The 13248-nt window shown below is 42.0% G+C and overlaps 1 protein-coding gene across 1 annotated transcript in view; it reads right to left on the bottom strand.

Annotated features, from left to right (window-relative positions):
• The window catches only part of SNX30 (sorting nexin family member 30), a 116007-nt gene that overhangs the window by 62877 nt on the left and 39882 nt on the right, over positions 1 to 13248 (bottom strand). The window contains exon 2 of the mRNA XM_059925337.1: positions 1281 to 1472. Coding sequence (XP_059781320.1) covers positions 1281 to 1472 — 192 coding nt within the window. The remainder of the gene's footprint in view (positions 1 to 1280; positions 1473 to 13248) is intronic.

Below are 13248 nucleotides of genomic sequence, written 5' to 3'. Positions count from 1 at the left end.
TAGAGAAATGCAAATCAAAACTACAATGAGGTATCACCTCACACCAGTCAGAATGGACATCATGAAAAAATCTACAAACAATAAATGCTGGAGTGGGTGTGGAGAAAAGGGAACCCTCTTGCACTGTTGGTGGGAATGTAAATTGACACAGCCACTATGGAGAACAGCACGGAGGTTCCTTAAAAAACTAAAAATAGAACTACCATACAACCCAGCAATCCCACTACTGGGCATACACCCTGAGAAAACCATAATTCAAAAAGAGTCATGTACCACAATGTTCACTGCAGCTCTGCTTACAATAGCCAGGACATGGAAGCAACCTAAGTGTCCATCGATAGATGAATGGATAAAGAAGATGTGGCACATATATACAATGGAATATTACTCGGCCATAAAAAGAAACGAAATTGAGTTATCTGTAGTGAGGTGGATGGACCTAGAGTCTATCATACAGAGTGAAGTAAGTCAGAAAGAAAAAAATACTGTATGCTAACACATATATATGGAATCTAAAAAAAAAAAAAAAAAAAAGGTTCTGAAGAACCTAGGGGCAGGACAGGAATAAAGATGCAGACGTAGAGAATGGACTTGAGGACACGGGGAGGGGGAAGGGCAAGCTGGGATGAAGTGAGAGAGTGGCATGGACATATATACACTACCAAATGTAAAACAGATAGCTAGTGGGAAGCAGCCGCATAGCACAGGGAGATCAGCTCGGTGCTCTGTGACCACCTAGAGGGGTGGGATAGGGAGGGTGGGAGGGAGACGCAAGACGGAGGAGATATGGGGATATATGTATATGTATAGCTGATTCACTTTGTTATAAAAAACTAACACACCATTGTAAAGCAATTATACTCCAGTAAAGATGTTAAAAAAAAAAACAAAAACAAAGAGTAATTACACCAGATTATAATCATGTTCTCATCACAGAGCTTCAGGCTGATACAATGATTAATAAATTTCAAGAGTAATGAGATATTAACATGTTAAACAATATCATGATAGAAAATAAGTGAAAGTACGGGGTTTTAAAGTTTCATTTGAAAGACTGTAGTCACAATTTCTCCTTCATTTTAAGGTTAAAAAAAAAAAACTTATGTATAATCCTTTTAAATCTAAATATATCCACTCTCCCAAAAAGCTATACCCACAATTGTCATAAAGGTGAACAGAGTTGTACAAAGGAAGGGAAAAAGGAAAGGCAGGAATCATGGCAGTAGGACTTCAATTCTCCAAGACACTCCAGACAGGTGGAAGATAATAAAAAGACCTACTTTCGTGGTGATCCTGTAAGTGATGTAGGTCTCCATCGTACAGACATGCTTCTTGGGATCATCAACCGTGACAAAGAGGTCTCTGGTCTCACCATCGATGTCATCATCAAGTTGTAGTCTGTTGAGAAGGGAAGATGAAGAAGCTGGACTTGCAGGGCCTGCTGGAGTACCACCGTTGGGCAAAATGAGATCCTGAAGGAAGAAAAGAATCATCTTACAAAGTAGCTAAGAACACACACCTGGAGAACACCAGCAACAGCGGCTGGTTTAGCCAAACCAAGAAACACCTCTAAATACAAAAACAACTTTCAGAGAATCTGATCCTCTCCTTACTTACCATTTCTTAAGTGAACGAGTCTTTTACAACCAAGAGAAACACGACGGGCAATGCTCTACACCAAATCCTGTTGATTCATGTGTCAGCAAGCGCTGCAGGAACCAACAGTTCAGGGACAGAGAACATGACAGCCACCACCATCTTCAGACTTCAACAGAGAGAGAACTCCTGAGCACACCACATTCTCTCTTTTCCCCACTTTCTCAAGACCACCACTTGGGCCCAGGTAAACATTAAGGGGCCAGAACCCTCTTAAATATCCAACACATTTAAAAACCTAATCAACCATCACAAAGAGACAGCTAAACATTATGTGCCTCCTGGAATAAGTTCACACCACCACCTATGAGTATGCTTGCCAAAAAACTGGATATGAGTCCTGAACAAATCTCTAGACACAACACCAATTTATAGGCAATACAGAAGAGTGAGGAACATGTTAAATACTGCAAGGACGCAATCAGCGGCATCTACACGTTGTGAAGCTAAAGAGAACCAAAGACCCAGTTTCTTCAGTAAATAAATAAATTGTAAGGAAAAAAGAAAGACAGAGTTTGAAAGAGCACCTATAGATGTAAGGAAACTTAAGAGACCTATCAACAACTGCAGTGGGTCCTGATTAAAACACAGGGTTAAAAGATTTTGAGACATTCAGGAAATTTTGAATATTGATCAATTATTTGATGACATGAAGGAATTATTAGGTGTGATAATGGAAGTATTATGATCTTACAAAGTCTTCATCTTTTAGTAACACATAACTAAAGTATTCGTAGATGAGATGATAGGATGTGTGGTATTTGCTTCAAAATAATTAAGGTCGGGTAGTTGGGATACAGATGATACAAGATGCCCCAAAGCTGATCACTGTTGAAGCTGGTACTTGCAGGTTCACTACAAATTCTCTCCTCTTCTGTATGTGTTTAAAATCTTCCTCAATAAAAAAGTTTAAAAGGGGCAGGGGGAGCAAGTACCAGAAAATAAAGGGAAGGAAAGATTAAAAACTTATGGACTTCTTTCTTCTTAGGCCTCAGTAGGAAGCCACTTGAATCAATTATGTCCCTATAATATCCAAAAAAGATGCAGTCTTCCAGTTACCTTTTCTGGCTTTAAGATTTGATAAGAGAACAAAGCCCTGTCTAGCAGTAGATGTGAAAGCCTCTGAATGTCACCTTGGAATCATTAGAAGGCAAAGACTAAGGAAGATGGCAAGAAAGTGACATGATACTAAGCAAACAGCCTTGGTCAGGAATGTTTTCTGCATTCCTGACCTGTGGGTAATCAGATCACAGGCTGGGCGTGGGTCTTTCCCCAGAATGATCTCTTCTTGTGTGCAGGCTGGATATGACTCTTAGCCCCCAGAGAAGAGGACATACAGGAAATGAGAAGTCAATCTAACAGTCATGTCCATAAGCTCCAGATGAAGATGGCACATCTGGAAAGAGAGTATGGAATGAGGCAGAGGGAAGCATGGTCTGGGGTCAAGGGCAATGTCACCCAACTCAGTGGGTGATGGAAACTAAACAAAAAAGGTACCTTCCTTTGTCCCCCTGACCACAGATAATTTAATCACATCCTTACTTATGCAATGTCAAAAATACTTTTGTAATTACTGAAAGGGTACCATTTCACAGAAGGTACTCATGGGAATGGACCCCACCCCTCCACTTCTCAGCCCAGGGTCTCGTCAGCTGGGAAGGCAAGCCCCTCAGCAGCTGCTCTCCGTGTGGACCATAGAACCTAGCTACAGCAGCATCCCACGACCTGCTTCCTCAGCACACTGATGTCACTGAGGGCATGCAGTGTCCAAATCCCAGGGTCTAAGGATCAGCGAGGGGACAGCTTCTCTGGAGCTCCGAGACGACCATCACGTCTTCATCATTTCAGTAAATATTTAAACACTGACCTCAGGCAAGGCACCATGCTAGGCATTGAGGGGCCCACCCTTACATTTTAACAACACTAGCTCACTGGGCCTCAGAAAGGCTCCATCACCTATGGCTAAACATTGCACAAAAGAAAGAATGAATTCAAAACCTTTAGTCAGATAAGCCAGCATCAGCTCAGACAGCAATTTTCCACAATCTGGCCTGAACTGATCCTGGAACCCACTATGCTGTTTCATATTTCTCATCGTTGCTTACATAGCGCGCGCCCGCGCGCGCGCGCACACACACACACACACACACACCCCTCTTTTTCATGTAGAGGGCTCCAAGGATCTCATAGAAATCTGCTCAAATGCCCCCTCCTCCTAGAATCCTTCCTGGATCCAGCCCCTGACAAAATTTGTCACTCCCTTCTCAGTACCTTGAAGATACTTCCACTGAAGCAATTTTCACAGTTCTAATCATTTATTTACATATATAACTTATCCATAAGCACTGTGCGTCCAACAACTGTAACTGTGCCTTGTTCACCTTTGTGTGTGTGTGTGTGTAATTATCCATCCATCTGTTTGCCCGTCTCCCAGTGACTCCAGGCCAACTCCCCTAACCTCAACTCCCCTAACCTTTGCTCTGGGGACCTCAGCCAATAACCCTCCAGGAACGGCCCACATAAAGGTCTAAAAGGTCTTGGCCAGACAGTGGGAACTGAACTAATTCTCAAATCAGTTAGCGGGGGCTGGGGAGGAGAGAGTCACCCAGACCTTGTCACACAGCAGATTCTTTCCTTTAGGACTACACAACCAGGGAAGATACCCACACCCTTACTACAGGGTGCTTCCCGTAATATTATTTGAGCATATATGAATAGCTAATGAGCTACAGATGCCTGGACTTTCCTAAAAAGGGATGCTACCATCTCCGATTTCCATGGCACGTCTGTGCGCAGGGCTTCCACATTCTTATTTCGCTGCCCTCTACGTCAACCTCAACCTTGTGAGGTTAGCAGACAGATACTATCTCTACTGATGAGAAAGCCGACTCAAAAAGGTGAAGGACTTCTGTATCCAAATGTATGGAAGCCAGTTATCACTCTACTGAGTTGAGCTTAGGTATCTGGTTCCTAGTTCAAGGGTGTTATCAAGCTGAATCCCCTTTGTGTGGCTTTCCCTAACCCAACACTGTCCCTCATCTCCATTCTCTGGCCATAAATCCTTTTGGGTAAACATGAAGCTTCTGTTTTTAAAGCCAGTCGAGGAATGCTTCCATTTTCCCTTAGGGTCTTAATACAAGTTATCTCCCAGATAACTCCCCTCAAGATATGGTTCCCACAAGAAACAAACATGGAGGGAAAAGACAAAAATCTTAGGAGGAAAGGGCAGGGGCTTAGGTGGACTCAGCGACCCAGGCTCCTCTACCCTCAGAGTCCTCCGGTAGCGGGTTTGCTTCACTGAGACCTGAGTTCTAGAGCACGTATTGTGGGAGGGCAGCACCTTTACAACTAACACGAATTACAAAACGCGAGAAGTGAGAGAATCCCTTGGCTCAACACAAAAGCCTCCTGTTTCATTGTTGCTGCCCTACAGTCAGTCCTCCTTACTGCAGCCAGAATGCTCCCTGGAAAAGGTCAATCAAAACATGTTACCCCCCTGCTCAGAACTCTGAAAGACATCATCCAAACACATTCAAAATAAAATCCAGACTCCCTCCCATAACCCACAAGGGCCAACATGATCTTATCACAGTCTCTGACCTCATCCCAGACGTTCTCCCCACTCCCCTCCAGCTCATCCTGCTCTACACACCTGGCCTTGGCTTATCTGGACCTCAGGGCCTTCATACTTGCTGCTCACGCTGCCTGGAACACTGCTCTCCCCTCCGACTGCCACTGGCCTGGCTCTTCTCCTCAAACAGGTTTCTGCTCAAATGACACCTACTCAGAGAGGCGTTCTCAGCCCACAAAAATCTAAAAATAACCCTGCACCCTCCATCATTTTCCAGTCCCTTCCCTGCCTTTATTTTCATCATAGGACTTAGCACTGTCTGAAAATGTATTATATATTAACTGGTTATCTGTCTGTCTGACTTCCCACCAGTCTGTAAATTCCACAAAAGCAGAGACTGTGTCTTCTGGAACATAGTAGGTACTCAGTAAGTATCTGATGAATGAATGAGTTTTAGAAATGACCCAACTCAATCTCTTGCCAATATAAGCTACTCAATAAACGTCTGCTGAATGACAACAAAACTGAGGCTAACCTGGACGGACGGCCCAGTTTTGAATCCCGGTTCTACTATTTACTCGCAGCATGACTTAAGTAAATTCCTTAATCTCTCTATTGCCCCAGCTTCCTCATTTATAAAATGGGTATAATGGGATTGAGTTAGTTAGCATATGGAGCAATTGGAACAGCGCCTGGAACATGGTAGGCGCTATATCACTATTAAAATACTCAAAAAAAAAAAAAAAAGTCAATTTGTCTGCAAGTATTCCTGCATCCCCTTTAGACTGGGTTCACAGTAGACCATAAATGCTGCTGAAAATTAAAATTGCACCTAGAGTTACAGTTGGTGCCTTAACCACACCTTCCTCAATGATTTCCCTGTAGCAATAGATATATCTACAGTAGCCTTTGTGACAGTTACAACTACATAGTTGATAAATACATGAAAACTCCTCAACGCTCCAAAATATCAATTCTTGCTATGCAGTTTCAGTTATAAGAGAATTTCTTCTCCCCACCACCCCTTTTTACTTAGGAAGAGAAATACATAACCAGGCCACTTTGGAAACTGCCCTCGTTCAAAGAATTTCAGTTATAAGATCCACCATTGTGGTCAGCCAGCCGCAAGAGAGATTAGTAAAATAACGTTAGTCACCAGCAAAATTCTATATTACATTAAACATAGGATTATGAAAGAAAGTGGTATACCTTAGGGGCCAATATGGACTTAATAAAAACAAGTCATGCTAAAACACTCTAATTTCTCTTTTTGATACTATTAGAGGAGTGTGGGCAACATGATGATCTCATTTCATAAGAGCTTGCCAAAGCCTCTCAAGGCATCCTGACGGCTACAGGAGAATGAGAGCTCTCTGAATGCACAGACTGTACCTGACTTGTCTTAATTGACCTCCCTCCTGCCAGGCACACAGGAGACGCCTGAAGAATGAATGCGCCCTGCACAAACTGAACAGAACACTCCTGACTGTTGACTTTGCTGTAAAGTTAAATTTAGGCCAACTATGGGCAATAACTTCAAAGGGAAAATCTCAAAATTGTTCTGTTCAAAGATGTTCATAACAGATCAAAGAACACAGAGTGAACCCTGGAAAAGCTCCAAAGGCTCACTAACCAGGAAATGATTGTGTTTACATTAATAACAATGTTACACACTCACTAAAAACTTATAAATCTAGACTTCTAGACAAATGCACCGAATTAATAAGCTCAGGTCTTTGCTTTCTCCCTCTTTCCCCCTTCCAGATAACAACCACCTGGAGAATGGGAGAGAAAGAGCAGTGGGGGGGAGGGGAAGCGGGGCAGATAGTGACTGGAATGAGTACCAGATTAGAAACTAGGAAAGGGCACCATCCAAATGCCAAAAGTTTTGAAGATTTCCTACTGGAGATAATTGGGACTCAACTGAGAAAAGAACTAAGAGGTATCTTTAACCCATGTCACTAAAGTCACTTAGGGTTATCAAGGTTACCTAAGAAGTAGAAAATGTCCTGAACCCTCACAGACACTCTAATTTGAATTTGCAATTGTCTGGAGGGATGAGGGTATGGAAGGGCCCACAGTGGGGCAAAGGAGAACCCCCAGAGTGTCTGGCTGCTGTGAGCAAGGAGTGCCAGCACAGGCAGATATACACCATGTGAGGACCCCCAGCAGAGGGTGCCTTGCCCCCAGGGCTTCATCTAGCCAGGAGGGGTAGAGATGCAAGAGAAAGGTCAGAGGAACATGAAGGTGCCTGCTTGCACCTTCATGAAGTCAGCTGCCCTGGGTAGGTCCACCAAGCACAAAGGAGGCAAGACTGAAAATTCTGAAAAGGCTGGACTCTACCGAGATGGGGAGAGCGCCTAAAACAAGATGGAAGCCAGGCTATACTGGATCCAGACACAGAGACGAACTAGGCCAAGTCTTCCAGACCGACCGTCCCTGACCCTGGTTTTCTTTCTTCTGATTCTTTTCCCAAGGAGAGACCACTCAACTGATTTGTCAACTATTATTCCACTCAACCTAAGATCCAAGAAGACAATTCTAACATCAAGTAGAAACAGGGGGATCCAGGGAATTCCCTGGCAGTACAGTGGTTAGAAATAGGTGTTCTCACTGCCGGGGCCCCAGGTTCAATCCCTGGTCGGGGAACTAAGATCCCGCAAGCCGTGCAGTAAGGCAAAAAAAAGAAAGAAAGAGAGAAAAAGAAAAAAGAAACAGGGGATCCAATAATTCACTTCTTCTGGTGAGAGGCAAATAGCAGGCCTGTATTACCTCATCAGACACAAGAAAACCAAAAAATATACCAGCCTATATTAACTCATCATTCAGACCCAAGAAAACCAAAACATGAGGAAAAGCAGCACAGTCCTTAAGAGCAGATAAATATATATACATTTGAAAAGATTTATCCCATAAAACACTACACTTTAGTCCACATCTACCTTGTGCTCCCATTTAAAAAAAAAAGTCAAAACAAAGTGGAAGAGAACTGTACTTCACTGTACAGTAGAAACTAACACAACATTGTAAAACAACTATACACCAATAAAAAAAAAAAAAAAGAAAGAAAGAAAGTGGAAGAGGGGGACTTCCTTGGTGGCACAGTGGTTAAGACTCCGCGCTCCCAATGCAGGGGGCCCGGGTTCGATCCCTGGTCAGGGAACTAGATCCCATGTGCATGCCACAACTAAGAGTTCACATGCCACTGCTAAGGAGCGCTCGATCCGAAACTAAAGGAGCCCGGCTGCTGCAACTAAGACTCAGCACAGCCAAATAAATAAGTAAATATCTAAAAAAAAAAAAGAAAGTGGAAGAGGGAATAAAAAAATTAAAGCATAAACTGAAAACAGAAAAGAAAGAGTAAAAGTTATAAATAAAACCAAAATTTAATTCTTCTAAAAGAATTAAATATAGAATTATATTAATATAGAATTAAATATAGAAAGAAGGAGGGGAAAAATGAGCAGGCAAGAACGATTTAAATCTTACCTCTGTGTATGATTATAAATTACAAGGATGTGCTATGAATAGCTATGCTAATAAACCTGGAAGTCTCTTTGGCCATACACTGCAGGAAAATGTACGGCCAAAGAGAAATTAAATTGATGTAGAAAACCTAAACAAATAAATAACCTCAGAACTGCTGTCAGAGAACTTTTACTGAAAGGTGAGCTAAGCCCCAATGGTTTTACAGCTGAGCTCTAATGAACCTCAAGGAGCAAGTCCTGTTTTATTCGAACACTCTAAAACACATTTAAAAATGAGAAAACTTTCAAATCATTTTATAAGGGTTACCTATATCTGATATCAAAATAGTAGGACAAAAAAGGAAATTAGATGTAAGTGTAAACTTCGTCAGTAAAGTAACAGCAAATGGTACATTAGAAGAATTTTTTTAAAAAGAAAGAAAGAAAAATAATATACCAGGATTGAGTCAAACATAATCCAAGAAATCAAAAGTGATTTAACATTAAGAAATTTATTAATGCTATTTATTACATTAACTGATCATAGGATCACCGTCCAATATAATCATGCCCACAACTACCAAAATGCTTATTGGTATCATACACTGGTAAATATCAGCCATTCCATTAAAATCTCTAAGTAAAATTAAGAAATAAAAGGAAGGTTCCTAAATATGTTAAAGAGTATATATCAGAAAACATCAGCAATGAACCTTGAAAACACTGCTCTAAGTGAAAGAAGCCAGACATGAAAGGCCACATACATAATTCCATTTATATGAAGAATCCAGACAGGCAAAACCACAAAGATAGAAAGAAGACTTTTGGTTGCCAGGGGCTGAAGGGAAGAGGAAAATGGGAGCCAACACTTAATAAATATGAGGTTTCTTTTTTGGGTGACAAAATATTCTGGAATTAGATAGTAATGATGTTTGCACGATGCTGTGAGTATACTAAAAACCACTCAACTGTAATATAGTTTGAAATGGTGACTTTTAGGGTATGTGAATTAGATCTCAATGATATATTTTTTAAGCAGGAAACAATATGAAACACTGGAGGCATGTCTACAAAATTCAGAAACAAGACTCTGATACTTAATCACCCCATTATTCAAATCGTTCTGGAGCCTTGAGCTAACGCAACGGTGTACAACAGAGCTCCACACACTGCAATCATTCAAGAAGAAACATGCAGTGATCTACCACATCACTTCCTTGCAAAAGGTTGGTTTCTTCAAAAATTAATCTAAAACTATAGTACACATAATAGGGAGAAAATGTATTTAAAACTTTTTAAAATGATAAATCTAAACTGATGTCAGGTATTTACTAAATAACATTCAGTGACAAAAGGAGAAGACACAAACCACATGGTAGATTGTAGTATTCTTTGCAATTATTAACTCCTATTAACTCCGTACCTTTAAGAGGATTATACACACTCACTATTGCCAAGTGACTGCCGACCGGAGGGCACATCTCCACTCGAGTCCAGTGACTGTTGGCTTGGCTACGTAACGGGCTCTGGCCAATGGCACATGAGCAAATGTGACCTACACCAGATGGGAGCAGACACTTTAAGAGCCACTGCATGTTTCCATCAGCTCTCATGTGCTCTCTCCTCTGCCCTGAAACTAGCATGTCCCAAACAGGGGCTGTGCCTTCAGAAGGGAAGACTTGTGGAAAAGAGCCATAGCAATGGACTCCCAGCCACCGACACATAACTCGATCTAGAAATTAATGTTTGCTGCAAACCTCTGTATTTTTGGAATTTGTGGTTTATTAACCACAGCAAGACTAATACGTATAATTATTAAAATGTCTATGTAATTTAAAAAATCTAGGTAAGAGACAGTGTGTAAACAATATGGAATTTTAAGATGTAGGGATTTATCTTTTTTTTTTAATAACTGTAGAATTATTCAAAATGCATCTTAACCATATGACTTAAGTCCTAGGACCCTACTTGATTATCAGTAGAAGTTCAGTCTTCTTTCTTTCCCACCCCTGCCCCAGAATCCCATCTCCAATATTCTCCAAAACCTCCAAGGTTGCTTGCACAAGTTTCTCCAAGTTCCCAAGGCCCAGCAGTCTGTGGTTTCTAGGTTAGCATCTTCTCTGAACAGTCTTAAATTTTCCCACTTTGGATTCTGGATCATCACATATGAGGGAAAGACTCCTCTTTAGACATGGGTTAAGAGATCACCTTTAATTATTTGTAGGTTAATAAAGTCATTTCAAAACTGAAAATGTTTCCCCAGCTCTTCTATTAGAAACTCTCCCTTCAAGTAAAATCCACCCATTGGCTTGATGCAAAAGACGACCTCCAACAAGATCACAAACGAAGTCAAAATGCAAGAGCCCAAGTCCACATTCCTTGGCTCAGTTTCCAATGTCTATTACTAGCTTTTTCTAAGGATCTCCAGACTAGCAATCAGCTCTCCAGACATTCCTGTGATTGTTGGGAGCAAAGATTTTTCTCCCACTCTCAGATGAATTTAAATATGATCTCTTTTCATTCCTTCTAAAGAGGATACACTGTTTCAACCACAGAGTGAAACACCTAACACACAATGGACAATGTGCTGACACAGAGCTACCAGGATGTGTTTAAATGACTGTGTTTAAATGACTCAGTCTGGCTGGGCACGTGTACACAAAAACCTCTACCTATGCTGCAACGCAATATGGGTTATAACGGAGGTCCATGTAAAATGAAGGAGAGGCACAAAGGATGCTGGGGCAACTGGAGAAGAACAAGAAAATTTGCCAAATGGAAAAACAAGATGGTGGGAAAGCTTGGCATGGACATTCCATGCTAAGAAATCACGACCTCTGAAGGAGGAGAGGTATTTCCAAAAGCTTGTTCCTAACTGAATGATAACTAGGACACACCACACAAAAGTTCTGCCTCTGTTGCTGGTCAAGTACGTGCATGATCTGGAGGACTCAAATGCCCAAGCAGACAGCTTTCTAAAGACATGAAATTAAACCTCCCCCAAAAGTACACAACAAAGAGAACGTGACTCTAACTAAACACCTGCTCTCTTTCCTTCCCACCTTGATGCATTCTGCCAAATGAAAGCTAAGTAATAAAGGCACTCACTCCCCTCTGACATTTCTGCACCAAAATCACACAAGGGCCTGGGGCGGAGAACCCCTCAGATCATCCAAGTTGTTTGTGTCACTTATAAGAAAAGACTCGGAAGTAGCATGCATGAGGCCACTCAGGTGGTAACGTGACCACCAGGTCTTTGGTCACTTGCCTGGGGCTGTGGTGCCACAAATTGGATGCTCCACAGAATAAGGAGAGTGAAGCACACAAGCACATAAACAGCTCTAAAGACCAACTGAGAAAAAGTTACATGATGGGTGGTCATCAACAGAGGAGAAACGATGTTTCATAAAGACCATGAAGTTACCCTACTGGGGATACTCAGTCTAAGGGTCTCATTTCTACGCTCTCCCAACACTAACCCACTCCATCCACCTCTGGTCTTTAACAGAAGAGGCATGGAAGGAAGGAAGGGAGGGAGGGAGGGAGGAAGGAAAGAAGAAAGATAGATAGATCTGGGCTTAGAGTCCATATGATTGGGCTTGAATTCTGGCTTTGCTCCTCACCAGGCCTGGAGTAAGGTACACAATCTCTCTGAGATCCAGTTTCTCCATCTATGACATGGAGGGTGTAAGGATTAAAGAAAACACAAAAATAATGTGCTACTTAATCCCTTAATATACGTTAGTTCTTTCCCACCCTTCATACAACACTCCTTAACTGTACCATTTGTTCATCTTACAAAGCTGGTCCTAATTGACATGTTTTTGTGCTACCATCTGACACAGCACTGCATATGTGGAATGCCCTCAGTGTCTGATGAAACAAGTCAGATGCCTATGGGAAGTTAAAGGAAAGAGCATTTTCAAAACAGGGACCTAGATGAAACAATATACTATACAGAGCTGAATATCTACTAGGTGATCAAATACTTGTTGATTAATCATCACCTCAGACCAAACCTTTTCAAGGGCAAAAACCATTCAAGTGAGGAACAGACCTGGGCAGGACTCCACTACCAATTCATGTGAAGTGGTTACTGTTAGGTCCACGCTTACAGCCACACCACTTAGCTGTGCTTAAAAAAGCCTTGAGCAGGGGAGGAACCAAGATGGCAGAGTAGAAGGACGTGCTCTCACTCCCTCTTGCGAGAACACCAGAATCACAACTAACTGCTGGACAATCATCGACAGGAAGACACTGGAACTCACCAAAAAAGATACCCCACATCCAAAGACAAAGGAGAAGCCACAGTGAGACGGTAGGAGGGGCGCAATCAGAGTAAAATCAAATCCCATAACTGCTGGGTGGGTGACTCACAAACTGGAGAGCGCTTATACCACAGAAGTCCACCCACTGGAGTGAAGGTTCTGAGCCCCACGTCAGGCTTCCCAACCTGGGGGTCCGGCAACGGGAGGAGGAATTCATAGAGAATCAGACTTTGAAGCCTAGTGGGAATTGACTGCAGGACTTCGACAGGACTGGGGGAAACAGAGA

This window comes from Balaenoptera ricei, chromosome 6 (assembly GCF_028023285.1).
Source record: "Balaenoptera ricei isolate mBalRic1 chromosome 6, mBalRic1.hap2, whole genome shotgun sequence".
NCBI classification, from domain to species: Eukaryota; Metazoa; Chordata; class Mammalia; order Artiodactyla; family Balaenopteridae; genus Balaenoptera; species Balaenoptera ricei.
Note: the sequence above shows the minus strand (reverse complement) of the source record. Positions and strands in the feature narration are given on the sequence as shown.